Source organism: Malania oleifera, chromosome 3 (genome assembly GCF_029873635.1).
Source record: "Malania oleifera isolate guangnan ecotype guangnan chromosome 3, ASM2987363v1, whole genome shotgun sequence".
Classification (NCBI taxonomy): domain Eukaryota; kingdom Viridiplantae; phylum Streptophyta; class Magnoliopsida; order Santalales; family Ximeniaceae; genus Malania; species Malania oleifera.
This window is the reverse complement of record NC_080419.1, coordinates 108,952,542-108,971,918: the sequence shown is the minus strand read 5'-3', so window position 1 is coordinate 108,971,918 and position 19,377 is coordinate 108,952,542. Positions and strand designations below refer to the sequence as shown.

The following is a 19,377-nucleotide window of genomic DNA, read 5'->3' as shown; positions in this document are numbered from 1 at the left end:
ATTTTAATTTTAATTTAAAAGTTCATAAGATGAATGATTTAATCCAAAAGAACTATTTTTGGATATTAAAATTTCTGATAACAAGTTGTCAAAAAAATTGAAAACCATAAAATTTGGTTTTCAGTTTTTTCGTAAACAACAAAAAACTGACAATAGAAATAGAAAATTGGCATCATAAATAAATGCGTTTTTATAATCTGTTTCTTCACTGTGCATAAACAAAAACAAAAATATCAAACAAGTCCTTAGTTTATGTGACTTAAATAAGTTGCCGTGAAATTGCCACCTTTGCTTTTTCATAGTGAAGTTCATATATTATTACTCATGCTTTGTGTCACGGACCCCCAAAATGGGACTCAAGTAAGGGCCGTGTGGCACTCGTTGAGAGCTCTCCCTCGACAAGTCAGCCAAGTCTCACACGTTCAAGCCTGCAATCACGAGCACCTGGTGAGTCTCAATACTCAAGAAAACCAAGGAACAATAGGATATCACACGAGCAATATATTCCTATACACCGAATAAGACTATAACAATCAGAGACATCACAATCCAAGGCAACAAAACACCACAATGAAAGGGACTACTTATATTATTCAACAACAAGAGAATAATCATACAAACGATCACATAGATAATTATATATTCATTCCAAATCCCTGGAGAATACAATTATAGTTGCATCTCTCTCCCCTTTTCCCCCATTACATTGTCACTCCCTAACATCCTCCCCCACTCATTTTATCGACGTCTTCGTCGATGTGTTGTAGAAGGCCGTCTCACTCTTTTGATGTCGAAGTTGATGCCATTGTCTTCAAATTTCTGAAATCTTCAATCTTTTGTATGGCATGCTGAAGGTTTGCTGCGGGTTCCCAACTATTCTCTTCTTCCCCCAGCCCCAGCCACTGAATTAGAAATTGCTGTTGTTGATGACCTTCTGCATTGACGACTCTATCTGCAATGATCCCCTAGACTTCTTTGTTGACAGGCTGCCTTTTGGAAATGGTTGATCTCCTTAGCTTTTGTCGGTGCAGATCTGCTTCATCTATGTGGAATGACTTTAAATTGTTTACATGAAACACAGGATGGACTGGACGTCTGTGGCTTTTCATCCACTCGGGCTGCTCAAGCCGATAAGATGCATGTCCCACCTTCTCGATCACTCTAATTGGACCCTCGTAACGGCGTAACAGCCTTTTATCCTTGCCGCGAAGAAAGCGAAATGTCTCCGGCGGCACTTTTACAAGAACCAGATCTCCAGCTTCAAATTGTTGCGGTCGTCTCTCTTTGTCAGCCCATTTCTTCATGCGCTTCGATGCTTTTTCTAACTGAACTCGAGTGACTTCGATGTTTTGCAACCAATGTTTCGTGAATTGGTATGTTTTTGGACAATTTCCTTTGTATGGACCATCTAGAGTGTGCGGGAGAGTCGGTTGCCGACCTGTTACGATCTCAAAAGGGCTTTTATTAGTCGCAGAAGATTTCATGGAGTTAAAACAGAATTGTGTCGTGTCCAGTAAAGTAACCCAATTCTTCTGATTGGAGTTGACGAAATGTCGCAAGTATTCTTCCAGCATCCCATTAAAACGTTCGGTCTGACCATCTGTTTGTGGGTGATAGCTGGTGGATAGATTAAGGTTTGAACCCATCAAGAGAAAGAGTTCACCCCAAAATCCCCCCGTGAATCTAACATTCCTATCACTGATTAGGCTTTCTGGAACACCCCAATATTTCACTACATGCTTGAAGAATAGCTGAGCTCTCTTCTCTGCTGAACATGGCTTCGAGACTGGTACGAAAGTTGCATACTTTGAGAACCGGTCAATCACCACCAAAATTGTGTCATACTCCTCTACTTTTGACAACGAGGAAATAAAGTCCAAAGAGACACTCTCCCATGGCCTGGCAGGAACAAGCAATGGCTCCAATAAGCCTGAGGTCTTCTTTCGTTCAACCTTGTCTTGTTGACAGATCAAGCAAGTTTTGGTATAACTCATCACATCATCTTGCATATTCGGCCAATAGTACCCCTATGTAATCAATGCGTGAGTTCTTCGCCATTCCGGATGACCACCTCACAATGAATCATGGCACTCTTTTAGTAGGGTTTTCCTCAAGTTTCCCTCTTTGGGCACATAGACTCTCATGCCTTTAGTCATAATTAGTCCATCTTCTACCCAAAATTGTCGAGTTTTTCCTTCTTCTATTAGTGTGCTCAGGGACTGCGCCTGCTGGTCTGTATTTAAATGTTCCCTGATAAGATTCTTCAAAGATAACGCCACCCTACTAGTGGATAGATGATTGATGAGTTTCAATGCTGCCAATTCGGTTTTTCTACTTAAAGCATCGACCACTTCATTCGTCTTCCCTGCTTTATATTCAAAATCAAAATTAAATTCAGCTAGCTTCTCTTGCCAACGGGTTTGTTTTGACGTTAATCCAGGTTGTGACAAATAGTGAGTAACTGCCACATTATCAGTTTTTACCACAAACTTGGACCCCAAGAGATAGTGCATTCACACCCGAAGACAGTGTACAACTGCGAGAAGCTCCTTTTCCTGTGCTGTATAGTTCCGTTCGGCACTCGATAATTTTATACTTTCAAAACCAACTGGATGCCCTTCCTGCAAGAGAACTCCCCCTAATGCAAAGTCTGAGGCATCTACTTGCACTTCAAACGGTTTTGTCACATCAGGAAGGATTAGCACAGGATCTCCTACAATCTTTTCCTTTAATTCAACAAATGCTAATTGGCACTCTTCTGACCACTCCCATGGTATCCCCTTCCTCAGTAAATTTGTTGACAATACAACTCTTCTAGAGTACCCCTCTATAAACTTTCGATAGTAGTTGGCTAGACCCAAAAAAGATCACATTTCTCTAACGGATGTAGGTGCTCGCCACTCCTTGATAGTTTTTACTTTAGCTGAATCCATCCGTATCTGGCCCTCCTCAATGATATGCTCCAAGAATTTAATACGCTTTTGAGCAAAAGCACACTTCTCCCCTTTTACATATAACTGATTTTCTTTGAGTTTTTGAAAAACCTTGCGAAGATCTTTATGTTCTTCTGAGGATGCGCTGAAAACCAGTATGTCATCAAGGTAAACAACAACAAACCGATCAAGGTAGTCCCGAAAAACCTGATTCATTAGAGAACAAAAGGTAGCGGGTGCATTTGTTAGCCCAAAAGGCATGACAAGGAATTCAAATACTCCATACCGGGTGACACAAGTGGTCTTCGGTTCATCTCCCTCAACAATGCGCACTTGATGATATCCCGACCTCAAGTCCAGTTTCATGAAATATCTAGCTGTACTTAACTGGTCAAAAATATCAGCAATCAGAGGAATATGATACTTGTTGCGCACCGTCACCTTATTAAGAGCCCGATAATCTACACATAAGCTCAAACTACCATCTTGTTTCTTCTGAAATAACACTGGGGCCCCAAAAGATGCTTTTGAAGGACGGATGAACCCTGCTGCAATAAGATCATTCAGTTGCTTTCTAAGTTCAGCTAGCTCTGGTGGCGCCATTCGATAAGGGGCACGTGCTGGCGGCTTTACTCCTGACAAAAGTTCAATTTCGTGGTCAATCTGCCGTCGAGGAGGTAAAACCCTCAGTAGCTGTTCCGGGATCACCTCCTTGAACTCTTTTAAAACTTCCTTAATCTCAAGTGGATATTTCCCTACCTCTGCATCTTCTGAGACTATCGGTAGAACCAAGAAAGAAGATTCACCCCTCTTTACTCCCTTTTTGAATTGGAGGGTTGAAAGCAACTTCCTCTCATCGAAATTGTTGTAGGCTGCGGGGACCGCACAAGGTTCACTTCCCATAATCACAAGACAATCCGCAGTTGGGATCGGCATTGAGCGTGTCACTTTAAGAAAATCCATCGCCAATACCACATCAAAGTTGTCAAGGGGTGCCACAGTGAAAGTAATTGTTCTAGACCATGATCCCATTTTGCATGCCACTTTAGGTACCACCCCCACCATGGTTAACGCTGGAGAATTCACTGCTTTTAACTTGCCCACATCCTTATCTACTTGCAATTCTAACCGTTGGGCTTCAAAATCAGCAATGAAATTATGGGTGGCTCCTATATCAATCATGGCCCTGATTTTCTTTCCATTCAAAAGTAGATCAACATACATTAGTCTCTTCTTCTGAGACTTGTTGTTAATTACTTGACGCTCTAATGCCCCCAAAAATCTCAATGCTCCCACCATATTCGGTTGTTCTTCTGGGGTTGCTGTCGGGGTTTCGGTTTCCCCTCGAAGGGCCTTTATAGCATTCAAAGCCTTACGTTCAGGACACTCCGCCACTTGATGTGGTCCCATGCAAAGAAAACAGGACATCGGTCGACGCTCTCCACCCCCCGTTCGTCCGCCCCTCCACTCCTTAACCATGGGCGCTCTTTTATCTTTTCAAGAACTATTTGTCTCCCTATCCCTTCCCCCATTTGTGGGCTTATATACTTTACTGGACCTGGAATCATTATTGGTGGACGTAGGGAAATTTCGCTTCCCAGAATTATCTGAAAAATCATCCAACCGTTCGGTAGCAGCGAGAGCAGAAGAGAGATCACCGGCACCCTGCCGACGCAATTCATTCCTTGGCCATGTCTTCAAACCCCGAAGAAAATGAATTAGTTTGTCTGATTCGGTCATGTCTATAATGTCCAACATCAAGGCTTGGTATTCTCGTACATAGCTCCTTATTGAGTCAGTCTGTTGTAATTCCATTACTTTGCACTTTGCTATGTACTCCACATTTTCGGGATAGAATTGAGTCTTCAACGCCTGTTTCAACCCCTCCCATGTGTTGATAACACAGCTATTACGCTGAATATCATTCCATTTAGTTCTCCACCACACTTTTGCATCCCCTACCAGGTATATCGTTGCCAGATTTACCCGGTCCACTTATAGATCCACTCCTGAGCACGTGAAGTAGTGCTCCATATCAAAGAAGAAATTATCCAGCTCCTTGGCATCTCGCGTACCCCCAAAACTTTTAGGTTCTGGTACCTTCGATCGAAAACTCTCAATGGGATCTGCGATCGGCCTTCGAGCTAACTGTGCCACTGCATTCACTTTCACAGTGATCTCTTGTAAATCCCTTTGGACTTGGACCACTGCACTTCGGACATTGCCCATCTCCTTCAAATCTTCCTTCAAAACAGTGATGGACTCCTTAACATCTTTTGTAAGGAAGTCAAAATTATTCGTTAGCTCCCGTAAGGAGGCCTCAAGCTCTATTGGCTCTCCCCGTTGGGACGAAAGAGATGGCAATATGCCCTCAATATGTTCCAGTCTACTCTCAAAGGCTTCCAACTGCTCAATACTCTTCTAGAAGGCCTCAAGCTCTCTTGGCCGTTTCTCCAGGGATTTCACACGTGGAATGAATTTTTCAAGTTCCTCAAGTCTCTCTACAACTTTTGATACCACATAGAGAGTTTCTCTAGGGTTTTCTTCAGCAGCCTCAAGCTCTGTTGGCGCGCTTTTATCTTTTATCAATGTTGCCACCAACCCTTGGAGTTCACCACACGTTCTCTCCAGGGTTACAAGTTGTGTCTCAAGCGCCTCAATGTGCTCCACTTTTCCTGACTTGTTTCTCGTATTACCACTCATGGTGCTCGCACAAACTGTGTTCTAATACCAACTGTCACGGACCCCCAAAATGGGACTCAAGTAAGGGCCGTGTGACACTCGTTGATAGCTCTCCCTCGACAAGTCAGCCAAGTCTCACACGTTCAAGCCTGCAATCACGAGCACCTGGTGAGTCTCAATACTCAAGAAAACCAAGGAACAATAGGATATCACACGAGTAATATATTCCTATACACCGAATAAGACTATAACAATCAGAGACATCACAATCCAAGGCAACAAAACACCACAATAAAAGGGACTACTTATATTATTCAACAACAAGAGAATAATCATACAAACGATCACATAGATAATCATATATTCATTCCAAATCCCTAGAGAATATAATTATAGTTGCATCTCTCTCCCCTTTTCCCCCATTACATTGTCACTCCCTAACACTTTGCTTTTGATGCCAAAACAATAATTGGATAGCCTACTTTTAGACCAAATGATCGGTGTTGACCGTTGTTACCTAGAATGTGGAATTGGCAACATAAATAAATATGTTTTTATAATCTGTTTCTTCACTGTGCAGAAAAAAAAAAACAAGAAAACAGAAAACATCAACAATACTAAACTGGTCCTTAGTTTATGTGACTCAGATAAGTTGCCATGAAATTGCAACCTTTGCTTTTTTGTGAAGTTCAAATATTATTACTCATTATGCTTTGTGTCACGGACCCCCAAAATGGGACTCAAGTAAGGGCCGTGTGGCACTTGTTGAGAGCTCTTCCTCGACAAGTCAGCCAACTCTCACACGTTCAAGCCTGCAAGCACGAGCACCAGGTGAGTCTCAATACTCAAGGAAAACAAGGAACAATAGGATTTCACACGAGCAATATATTCTTATACACCGAATAAGACTATAACAATCAGAGACATCACAATCCAAGGCAACAAAACACCACAATGAAAAGAACTACTTGTATTATTCATCTACAAGAGAATCACCATACAAGCGATAACATAGATATTTATATAATCATTCTAAATCCCTGAAGAATACAATTATAGCAGTATCTCACTCCCCCTTTTCCCCATTACATTGTCACACCCTAACATCCTCCCCCACTCATTTTATCGATGTCCTCGTCGATGTGTTGTAGAAGGCCTTCTCACTCTTCTGATGTCGAAGTAGATGTCGTTGACTACGAATTTCTGAAATCTTCAGTCTTCTGTATGGCATACTGAAGGTTGTCTGCTGTTTCCCAACTATTCTCTTCTTCCCCTAGTCCTAACCACTGAACCATAAATTGTTGTTGATGACGACCTTCTAGATTGACGACTCTGTCTGCAATGATCTCCTGGACTTCTTTGGTGACAGGCTATCTTCTGGAAATTGTTGATCTCCTTAATTTTTGTCGGTGCGGATCTGCTTCATCTGTGTGGAATGGCTTTAAATTGCTTACATGAAATATGGGATGGATTGGACTTTTGTGGCTTTTCATCCACTCGGGTTGCTCAAGCTGATAAGATGCATGTCCCACCTTTTCGATTACTCTGATTGGACCTTCGTAACGACGTAGCAGCCTTTTATCCTTGTCACGAAGAAAGCCAAATGTTTCCGGCGGCACTTTTACAAGAACTAGATCTCCAGCTTCAAATTGTTGTGGTCGTCTCCCTTTGTCAGCCCATTTCTTCATGTGTTTTGATGCTTTTTTTAACTGAGCGCGGGTGACTTCGCTGTTTTGCAACCAATTTTTCGTGAATTGGTATGCTTTTGGGCGATTTCCTTTGTATGGACCATCCAGAGTGTGTGGGAGAGTCGATTGTTGACCATCTGTTTGTGGGTGATAGCTCGTGGAAAGATAAGGTTTGAACCCATCAAGCGAAAGAGTTCACCCCAAAATCCCCCCCGTGAATCTAACATCCCTATCACTAATTAAGCTTTCTGGAACACCCCAATATTTCACCACATGCTTGAAGAATAACTGAGCTGTCTTCTCTGCTGAACATGGCTTCGAGACTGGTACGAAAGTTGCATACTTAACCGGTCAATCACCACCAAAATTGTGTCAAACTCCTCTACTTTTAGCAACGAGGAAATGAAATCCAAAGAGACTCTCTCCCATGGCCTGGCAGGAACTAGCAATGGCTCCAATAAACTTGAGGTCTTCTTTCTTTCTACCTTGTCTTGTTGACAGATTAAACACGTTTTGGTATAACTCATCAAATCATCTTGCATATTCGGCCAATAGTACCCCTGTGTAATCAAAGCATGAGTTCTTTGCCATCCTGGATGACCAGCCCACAACGTATCATGACACTCTTTCAGTAAGGTTTTCCTCAAGTTTCTAGCTTTGGCCACATAGACTCTCCTACCTTTAGTCATTTTCAGTCCATCTTCTACCCAGAATTGTTGTGTCTTTCCTTCTTCTATTAGTTTGCTTAGTGACTGCGCCTGCTGGTCTGTACTTAAATGTTCCTTGATAAGATTCTTCAAGGGTAGCGCCACCCTACTAGTTGATAGATGACTGATGATTTTCAATGCTGCCAATTCAGTTTTTCTATTTAAAGCATCGGTCACTTCATTCGTCTTCCCCACTTTATATTCAAAAGCCAAATCAAATTCAGCTAGCTTCTCCTGCCAATGGGCTTGTTTTGACGTTAGTCCAGGTTGTGACAAAAAATGAGTAACTGCTACATTATTGGTTTTTACCACAAATATAGACCCCAAGAGATAGTGCCTCCACACCCGAAGACAGTGTACCACCGCGAGAAGCTCCTTTTTACTCCCTTTTTGAATTGAAGGGTTGAAAACAACTTTCTCTCATAGAAATTGTTGTAGGCTGCGGGGACCGCACAAGGTGTACTTCCCATTATCACAAGACAATCCGCAGCTGGAATCGGCATTGAGCGTGTCACTTTAAGAAAATCCATACTCAATACCACATCAAAGTCGTTAAGGGGCGCCACTGTGAAATCAATTGTTCTAGACCATGACCCCATTTGACATGCCACTTTTGGTGCCACCCCCACCGTGGTTAACGCTTGAGAATTCAATGCTTTTAACTTGCCCACCTCTTTATCTACTTGCACTTCTAATCGTTAACCTTCAGAATCAGCAATGAAATTATGGGTGGCCCTTGTATCGATCATGGCCTAGATTTTCTTTCCATTCAAGAGTATATCAACATACATTAATCCCTTATCCTGAGACTTGTTGTTAACTACTTGGCGCTCTAATGCCCCCAGAAATCTCAATGCTCCCACCATATTCTGTTGTTCTTCTGGGGCTGTTTTTGGGGCTTCGGTTTTCCCTCGAAGGACCTTTATAGCATTCAAAGCCTTACGTTCAGGGCACTTTGCCACTCGATGCGGACTCATGCAAAGAAAACATGAGATCGGCACTCGACGCTCTCCACCCCCCGTTCGTCCGCTCCTCCACTCACTATTCATGGGCGCTCTTTTATCTTCCCAAGAACTATTTGTCTCCCTATCCCTTCCCCCATTTGTGGGCTTATACACTTTGCTGGGACGGGAATCATTATTGGTGGATGTAGGGAAATTTTGCTTCCCAGAATTATCTGAAAAGTCTTCCAACCGTTTAGCAGCAGTGAGGACAGAAGAGAGATCACCAGCACCTTGCCGACGTATTTCATTTCTTGGCCATGTCTTCAAACCCCGAAGAAAATGAATCAATTTATCCGATTCAATCATGTCTACAATGTCCAACATCAAGGCTTGGTATTCCCTTACATAACTCCTTAATGAGCTCGTCTGTTGTAATTCCATTACTTTGCACTTTGCTATATACTCCACATTTTCTGGATAGAATTGGGCCTTCAACGCCTGTTTCAATCCCTCCCATGTGTTAATGACACATCTATTATACTGAATATCATTCCATTTAGTTCTCCACCACAATTTTGCATCCCCAGCCAGGTATACCGTTGCCATATTGACCCGGTCCACTTCTAAATCTACTCAGGAGCACATGAAGTAGTGTTTCATATCAAAGAAGAAATTGTCCAGCTCCTTTGCATCTCGTGTACCCCCAAAACTTTTAGGTTCCGGTACCTTCCATCGAGAACTCTCACTTGGATCTGCAACTGGCAATCGGGCTAACTGTGCCACTGCATTCACTTTCGTAGTGATTTCTTGTAAATCCCTCTGGACTTGGACCACCACACTTTGGACATTGCCCATCTCCTTCAAATCTTCCTTCAAAGCAGTAATGGATACTTTAACATCTTCTGCAAGGAAATCAAGATTATCAGTTAGCTCCCGTAAGGAGGCCTCAAGCTCTATTGGCTCTTCCCGTTGGGACGAAAGAGATGGCAATATGCCCTCAATATGTTCTAGCCTGCTCTCAAAGGTTTCCAACTGCTCGATACTCTTCTGGAAGGCCTCAAGCTCTCTTGGCCGTTTCTCCAGGGATTTCACACTTGGAATGAATTTTTTCAAGTTCCTTAAGTCTCTCTACGACTTTTGATACCCCATAGAGATTTTCTCTAGGGTTTTCTTCGGCGGCCTCAAGCTCTATTGGCACTACCTTTCTCTTTTATCAATGTTGCCACCAACCCTTGGAGGTCACCGCACGTTGTCTCCAGGGTTACAAGTTTTGTCTCAAGCGCTTCAATGCGCTTCACTCTTCCTGACTTATTTCTCATATTCCCACGCATGGTGCTCGCACACACTGTGCCCTGATACCAACTGTCACGGACCCCCAAAATGGGACTCAAGTAAGGGCCGTGTGGCACTCGTTGAGAGCTCTCCCTCGACAAGTCAGCCAACTCTCACACGTTCAAGCCTGCAAGCATGAGCACCAGGTGAGTCTCAATACTCAAGGAAAACAAGGAACAATAGGATTTCACACGAGCAATATATTCTTATACACCGAATAAGACTATAACAATCAGAGACATCACAATCCAAGGCAACAAAACACCACAATGAAAAGAACTACTTGTATTATTCATCTACAAGAGAATCACCATACAAGCGATAACACAGATATTCATATATTTATTCTAAATCCCTGAAGAATACAATTATAGCAGTATCTCACTCCCCCTTTTCCACATTACATTATCACACCCTAACACTTTGCTTTTGATGCCAAAACAATAATTGGGCATCCTACTTTTAGACCAAATGATTGGTGTTGACCAATGTTACCTAGAACGTGGAATGTCCTGGTTCATGGGATGGGAACGGGATTGGAGCACAGCACATGCTCTCAAATGTGGAACTTTAGGAGTATACTTCTATAGATATATTGGTGAAAAAATGTGTAATGGCACTCATATATTTTGGAGAGGATGTTGAGATGTTTATAAAACTTTTAAGAGATTTTCTTTTGTGAGATGGATCAATAGTGACTGAAAATAGAATTGCAATGTGATGGTTCCCCACTTTAACTAATAAAAAAGCATTTTATAGGAAAAATATTAAGACTTTGAATCCTTAGATTCGTTTTGGAACTAAAATGTACCATGTTTTTTTGGAATGTTCGTGCCAATTCATGGTTCACTAAGCAGTTCGAGTTTTCTGGTTACTGTGATGGAGACACCCCATGTGTACCTTATATGGTGGGAGGGAGGGAGATAAGGATGAATAGAGAACAGATGAACAGCTGAATTTTTTTAAAAGTAATTCTCTTTCTTTGATGCACCAATTTTGAAGATGACAAATGCCTTTAAATCAAATCCCTGCATCCATCTCAACTTATATTTTTATAAGATAGTAAAACTATAAATAACTAACTTCTGCATACAGGATCATGTGTGGAACAAACATTAAGACAACTTCACAAGGTGAAAAACCATCACTGAATGTAATTAAGTGCATTTAATGAAATGACGACTAACACATTGTACTCTTGAAATTTGCTAAACTGAAAATTGCTTTTTTGTTGCATTAGCCAAGTATGATTACATTTGAGAAAAAAAGTATAACTAATGTTGGAGTTCAACCCCACCTCAGCCATAATATAATAACCATCAATGTTCAAAGGCAGAGGAACATATGACTAGTGTTTTTTTTTTTGTTTTGTTTTGTCATAGGCTGAAAGCCTAGTAACAGTGTTGGTTTTCACGAGATAAATACAACTAGTATTTCTTTCCTTTATCCCAGTTTTAAACAGTGGTAGATCCAGAAACCACAATTAAGGGGGGCCAAAATATATGTATAAAAAAATATATTGAGATTTTTTTAAATATGTTTGTAATTATTATGACTTCCATCGATTATCTACTTTGTTAACATGCAAGAATTCAAAAAATATAAACAAATTATTAATTAAAATCATGAGTAGTACAAAAAGATCCAAAAAATCCCTAAGCATGGCAAATACAATAAATAAAGAAATAAAAATTATCGATTATAAACTAATAATCTAATTTGAGTAAAGATCCTATAATTATGCTTACCACTTCTTTTATAACATAGAAGTCATCAATTATCAAATTAGTATGAAACTTCTGAACAATATCTTTTTCATTGTATATAGTTAAATAATTTACAAGATAGTCATTTTCTGTCTTATTGCAAGCTTGGTCTTAAAGATAGTCATATTTAAAAAAAGTGTGCTTGGTTATAATTTTAGAAACAATGAGACTTATAGTAGGTTGAAGCAAGACTGATTTTCTCATTTTCACAAACTATCGACATAATTTGAAAGTGATTTAACACTTTTCAAAACCCTAGGTGTTGACAACTATCAAGCTAATAATGTTATAACTAATATCTCAAAATTTTCCTTTCTAGTGAAATCCTCAGGATAAAATTAACATTTTTCTTTATGAATGTCCTTGTCTCTTTTTATTCTTTATGATATTATCTTAAGAATTATTGAATTTTCTTGTCCATATGTGTATCTATTCTTTATACTAATATTAATATTTTTTAACTTTTAACCCTATTGATTTAAATTTTTATTCCATTACACAAGAAATTTTACATAATTTTTAATACTTTTTAATATGTTCATACCATAATCTTTTTATGCGAGAAAAAAAATTCAAATATGATAATAAAATAAATGCAGTTGTAATTTTTAAACAATAAAGTAAGAAATTTAAGTGATACGTATTTTACTCTTAAAATTTTTTTTTTGATATAAAATAAAATCTTATTATATATTTGATTTAATATTCCATGTGAATATGTGATCTACTGATTTTTTTTTTTTTTTTTTGTGAAAAGATGGAAATATATATATATAAAGAGAGAGAGAGAGAGAGAGAGAGAGAGAGAGATCATGAATTATGGCAAATGGGAATACTGGACATGCTAGCCAAGGCAGGGGGAAATTGGAGTGGGCAACCCAATTGACAGATTTTAAAAAAATAATTGTGGGGGAGCTTGTGGGCGGCTGCCCCCTCCAGCCCCCACCCTTGCATCCACCCCTGGTTTTAAAAAGCTCATCATCGTGCAGTGCTATATGTTAATTTTTGAAAAGGAATAATGTTATTATTTTTTTTCTTTAGTTCTTTTTAATTTGGGACTTATGTTGTTAACATGTAAAATTTGACACTTATGTCTTCATTATGAAAGAAGAATATTTGTGTATTTAATATATGATCCAAAAAATTAAAGTATCTTACACAATTTTATCCCTTTTTGTCAAGGTCCAAGACTCTGTCCAAGAAAAGCTGAAAAAGCATGAACTTACAAGAACTCTGGCAACTAAAGAGCTGGTTTGGTTTGTGGTTTGTATCTACTAATTGTATTTCATTAATTTGTATTCTCTTTGTTACGAAAATTATTATACCTATTAGCATGATTGACAATTTAATGTTTCAATTTAAACCATCTTAATGTTGTAGGCCTCAGCCTTGTTGGCCTTACCGATCATAATATTGTGTAGAATTTGCTCGGCTATTTTTTGGTAAGCTCTAAACTGCTATCTATTTTATTTATCGTTTTTTTAGGGGGTGGGGGTTGGAGCTTCTAATGTTGCAGCCTCTTATAGTTTGTGATTTGAAAGCCACCATTAGATTATAGGAGTTACTTGTTAGCTTGCTTCTTATGATTATGATTTTACTGTTTGGGATTCTAACAGTTCCTCGTACTCGACCTCTGTAGCAAAAAGACAAGGAAACCTACTCGAAATGCTAATACACATCATATGCGTCGTAAAACCAAACGGGGGCATCCAGATAGGGAGAATGCTGCTAGGTAGACTGCTGCTGTTCTGGCATGTTTCAGGTATGCTTCATAATTTCATGACAGATCTTATGCCTGTCACTTTCTACTGTATGTATGATCAGTGATAGAGGTAAGTGGATTTTGCTTCTGCAAACTTTAAAGGATCCATGGAATTTTTTAAAATTTGCAAATTTAAGTTGATTTGCTGTGTAGAAAATGTTGCTAAGTGGGATGAAACTATTCTTAAGTACGCATTCTACTAGTGATGCTGCTGCAATTAAGATGATAATTCTATTGCTTTTTGCCGGGTAAAAGTCTAATTTGTTAATGTGAAGTGTGCTTGGTTGCACTTGCGCTTGCTCTGCCTGTGGTTTAAAGCACACAAATGTCACGAGTCGTGAGAGATATTCAACGATATTAATGTCACAGAGCAGCAGCTCTTTTTGATGAGATTAATCCTCAGCTAGGGCTAAGAGAGCTTTTTCATCATGTTAACCTGTTTCCTTTTTTTTTTTGGGTAGCAATCATGCTAACCTGATCAATATTGTTGGACTAATGCCCTTGGGATTAAATGGTAGTTTAACGTGGCGCCTGATTTTTTAGAGGTCTTTTGTTTTCATTTTTCTTCTCTCTTTCCATTGTATTGCCTGTTCTTGCTTGTTTGCTTGCTGTTCTGCAACCAGGCTGCATGCAGGAATGGAGAAAGATGGGGTTGGGGTTGGGGTTGGGGCTGGGGCTGGGGCTGGGGCTGAGGCTGAGGTTGATTGACATGGCCTATTCTTAGAACTTCAGATTTTGCGGCCAAGAGCAATATTGGCTAGTGGTGGCAAGGTGTCGCATGAAAGCGTCAGCATCATTCTTACTAAAAGAATTGGATGAATTTTTTTTTTCTGCCATTTTTAATGTTTATCATTATTTGTAAGATAGATGGGTTGTAGGTATTTTCATGTTTGTCAATGTGGCTGTGTCTGGTGTTTGATTCTCTGGATTCATTTTTATTGTCATTTCTTCAGTATTTTTATTTGTGTTGCTGTTGCTAATGTTGTTGTTTCCCTTGCATGTGCTGGATGCCCCTGCTCTCTAGCCCCTTCAAACATTCCCACCAAAATAAAATTGCAAAAAAAGCAGAGGGAAAAAAAAATCGTACCCATGCTTTTTCAGACAGCATTTTAACATTTTATTATTACTAATTATATAATTATTTATTTTTTAATAAAAAAAGTACTGGCCATGAGGCTTGCATATTTCCTTTAGTCATGTGACTTGTTGACATAGATTTATAGCAAAATAGCAATTGATGTGCCAAGACTAGTTTCTATAATGTGAAGTTTTAAATTACTACTACACCTAAAGTTTTAGCTATTGGATTGTAGGTCAACAGTGCAGGTCAAGCCTCAACAGTCCCATGCGTGTGCAGCCTAGTTGCATGTGCGGAGAAACTAATGATGAATAAGAGACCAGTATGGGAAATAAGACAATTTTTACCATCAGACAATAAATGTGGGCAACAAGAATAGAATGTAGAACCTCCTGCTAACCATGGCTCTGATGATACCATGTTAGATTAATGCTTAAGCTATATTAGGTTGCCAAAAATGCATACAAAGCTGTAAGATGCAGCTCGTCTGTTGGTAGTGTTTAAGAAAATTTTTGCCGTCACGAACTTGATAATGTGTGAGGATCACACTGTGACAAGAAACCAGCAACCATTTACAGTGCCCAAGACCTTTTTAAGCTTTTGATCACTCTCTCAATCAGGAATGCACTATAAATTGCTTGTCTGATTGAGTTTACAATTTATCCTTGAAAGACCTTGATATACAAAGGCCATCTTGGGGCCAAACTCAAAATGAACATGCTGGCATCTGCAATTTGGCCAGTTCAATGTTAGTCCTTAGTGGATTCATTTTACTGATCCATCTATGTTTTTTCCCTCTCGTGTAAAGATTGTAGGTGATGCATGTTGACGAATGGTCCGAGCTGGGAGGTGAAGTAGTAGATTTGAATGTCTTTTAAGAAGAAATTATTATTATTATTTGGTTATTGGTTGAGATGCCATGAAATTGGTTCCAGCCCATATATAGTGAAAATCTTGCAAAAAGTTGGGAGAGAAGAACAGTGGAAGCACATTGCATTGGGATTTAAAGTTGAAAGATATATAGGCATTGGAATAGGAGGATGTTTGGCGGCCTTTTTAGGTTCCATATTTTTATATGATAAGCAATTTCTTCTGCTAGCCATTCTTAGGGAGCTTTGCCTGTCACATGCCCTTGCATCTGTATTCTGGTTTAGCTGTCCTCTGCAGATGCTATTGAATTTTCTTGAGTTTTCATCATCACATTTGATTGAATGTAATGCACTAAATCCAACTTGTCTCTCGTGCATCTTTGCAGATAGAAGAGTGGTGCGCTTTCTGCGCCATCTATTTTGGACCACGAAAGTTCCGTCTGGTGAACGGGATGGGGATTGTTGGGGAAGGCTCATGCCTCTTCTTCTTACCTTCGTTTTTCAGGTGGGAAAATTTGTTGAAAGGCCTTCTTCACACTAGAGAATATAGATATTTGTTGGAGTCTATCGAAAATATAGATATCTTATCTTGGGAGAGTTTAGACGTTCTTGTATTATGGGCTGGATCTGCTGTTTATGTTGTTAGAGGCGTTCCCCCCTTTTTTGTGTTATCCAAATTTTCTGAGGAGTCTAGATGGGTACGCAATTTGTTTCCTTGTTCATTAATTTTTATTTTTATTTTTATTTTTAGCTATATGTATGGTGGGAGCCAGATTCTCCCAGTTTAATCTTGTGTTTAGGGATCATAATACGTCTTTTTGTTTCCTGTTTCTATAAAAATTACATTTATGCTTGCTTGGTATAGTTTTTACATCATTAGTTATTTTAATTGTTTTTCAATATAATGTATAATTTTTATTTTTAGATTTCAAATAATTATAAAAAATACAACTTACTTTTAAATTTTCTATACAAAAGATAGTAACACAAATCTTAATTCCATGCTCTATGACATTTAGAAATCAAGAAAATAATAAAAAGATGTTTTCAACTTTTTTCTTTTTATAAAAGGTGAGAAAATTGAAAAAGAAAATGGCATTTTCATAATTATTTAGAAAACTAGAAATAGAAATTGATACTCTTTACACAAACAAAACATTTTATTATTGTTCGTTTATTTCATTCAAATGTTGCCAAATAAATTAGCGTTACATTTTTTGTAATTTTTTTGAAAGATTACAATGGAAAATGGAAACGATTTTTCATAGCAAACCCTATATATATATATTTTGCAGGATAATTGTCATTTTTAGAAATATTTTTTAATGTGCTTTACTCATATAATAAATAACTGTATATATTTGATGCGCATTACAAAATTATAAACATACTGCATATTTTGTATTTTTTATTCTTTAAATTATACAAAAGAAAAATAACTCAATTTTGGTATGACTTAAGAGGGATTCTTCTTCCATATAGAATTTTTAACACACCCATAACATATCATTTAATTATAATAAGCTTGTTTATTATGGAAGAAGTGATATTTTAAAAATTTATGCATAATTAAGAAGAAAAAGAAAGGCTTAGAAGTGATATTTTGGAATGTCTAATAAATTTTTAAAATTGTATTATATATATACATATATATATATATATATATATATTTATGTAAGTTTCTAAAGAGCTTAAGAGTTTATTATATATTATATTAAAATATTATATTATCACACAATATATTATTCTATAATATTATTTATTAATGGAGATAAGACATTGACCTTCCTTTAAGATTGAAATATTGACAGCTATTCAGATTTCAAAAATTTTAGGAACTTCTCTTTAAGTTTTCAAAACTCTCATAAACCTCTCCATAGATATTTTATTTTTTGAAACACTTACACCTCTACATTTTTTTTTTCTATTTTTAAAATAAAATGGGAGGTTAGTGTCTTTTTGATAAATCTCAAGGTGACATCTTAGAGGAAAAGAAGGGAGGAGAGAGGAGATCCGAGAGAGAATCAAACGTTTAGTTTCAATTTTCAAATCCAACAACTGACTTATACATGACTTTTACACACTAGAGAAAGTCAATATGAAAGTGATGAAACTACGGTACACTTGTAAAACTAAAGAAATTGCAAACAAATCTATAATTGAAAAATAGTAAAAGTATTTTGTAACTGACTTTACTACTATTTTTTAAAATTTATATGAATATTTATTTTTATAATATTTAAATTTAAGTGATTATTTGTTTTGAATTTAATTTAAAATTGTATAAAATAAATAATTTAAACCAAAAAAACTATTTGTGGATATTAAAATTTTTGTCAATAGGTTGTTAAAACAATTAAAAACCATAAAATCTAATTTTCAATTTTAGAAACAAATGCATTTTTATAATTTATTTTGTTGTTGTGAAGAAATAGAAATAGAAAACTGATAATAGTAACGATACCAAACAAACCCTTAACTTTTGGGTCAAATGGGTGTTTACTTGTGAATATATCAAGTTTACATGAAAAATTTTCTGGTTTTAATAAGTGATTTTAGAACCGATGATTCATAATTTAAGAGCAAAATTCTCTGAACGTGTTAAGAATTGAAGGTCCAAGTATGTGATCAAGGCTAAAAATTTAATCAAATTCTAACATTTTTCATTTAATTAGCAAGCATGTTTAAACATAGCAAGTCACTTTGGCAAGAAATTTTTTAAGGAATTTTTTTATTCAATTATTAATAGAAGTTGGAAAGATTAAAAAAAAAAAAAAAACAAATTTGATGAATAAAATTTGATCTTACACATCATTAACTTCATTTTTTTCTAATTTTTTTTATCAAATAAAATTTTATTTTTAATAATATTTGATATAGATAAAAAATATATTGAAAAATAAATTTCTTTGCTTCTTTTTTCTCTAAACAAAATCTTTGATATGAGCAGATTTCAAGTAATTCTAGGCATATGAAAAGGAATATATTCTTGAAGATTTGCAGTTTTTTTTTTTTGACGGAAGATGTTGATGCATGTAGATTTAGTAGAAAGATACAAATTCTTTGCGAGGTTTCAAAAATCTAATAGATGATTTGACAAAGAAAATGCTAATTTCTTATTAAGTTTCTAAAATTTCACGATCATTTTCTATAGTTAAGCACAAAGATGGAAAGTTACCTTGAGATCCGTAGGATCAAATTTTTTGAGGAAATGAAATAAAAGGAAAATAAGAAGGAAACTCAATTTCTAGTGTATTTTCTCTTTATATCAAATACTATTAAAAATAAAAATTTATTCTAATAAGATTAAAAATTATGAAAAAATTAAATTTTAAAATATTTGAATTAAAATTTTGTTAATTGATTTGGCATAATTTTTTTAATCTACTTTCTCATTTTTCTTAATCGCCAAATAAAAAAAATAGTTTCATTTGAATTTCTTTTCATTTCCTTAATATTTTTCCAGTTCTAAACAAGATTCAAAGATTTAAAAAATTGCATGTACTTTACTAGGTATTTAATTTGTAGAACACTAATGCCCTTAGACTTGAAGGTAAGTCAATGAAGGAATATGCCAAATCTCTAATTTTTTTTTCTGTCAAATCTTCGAGAACAT

At 37.1% G+C, this 19,377-nt stretch overlaps 1 protein-coding gene across 5 annotated transcripts in view; it reads left to right on the top strand.

The window, feature by feature from the left end:
- LOC131151835 (uncharacterized) overlaps nucleotides 1-16,623 on the top strand; it is a 42,089-nt gene extending 25,466 nt beyond the window's left edge. Inside the window, exons 12-15 of one of the 5 annotated variants that reach the window (XM_058103269.1) lie at nucleotides 13,235-13,315; nucleotides 13,433-13,494; nucleotides 13,669-13,814; nucleotides 16,148-16,623. In XM_058103269.1, coding sequence (XP_057959252.1) covers nucleotides 13,235-13,315; nucleotides 13,433-13,494; nucleotides 13,669-13,814; nucleotides 16,148-16,302 — 444 coding nt within the window. In that variant the 3' untranslated portion in view covers nucleotides 16,303-16,623. Of the gene's footprint in view, nucleotides 1-13,234; nucleotides 13,316-13,432; nucleotides 13,495-13,668 lie in introns of all 5 variants that reach the window. The other 4 variants (XM_058103271.1, XM_058103270.1, XM_058103272.1 and 1 more) reach the window with 4 other exon arrangements.
- Nucleotides 16,624-19,377: the final 2,754 nt, after the last annotated feature.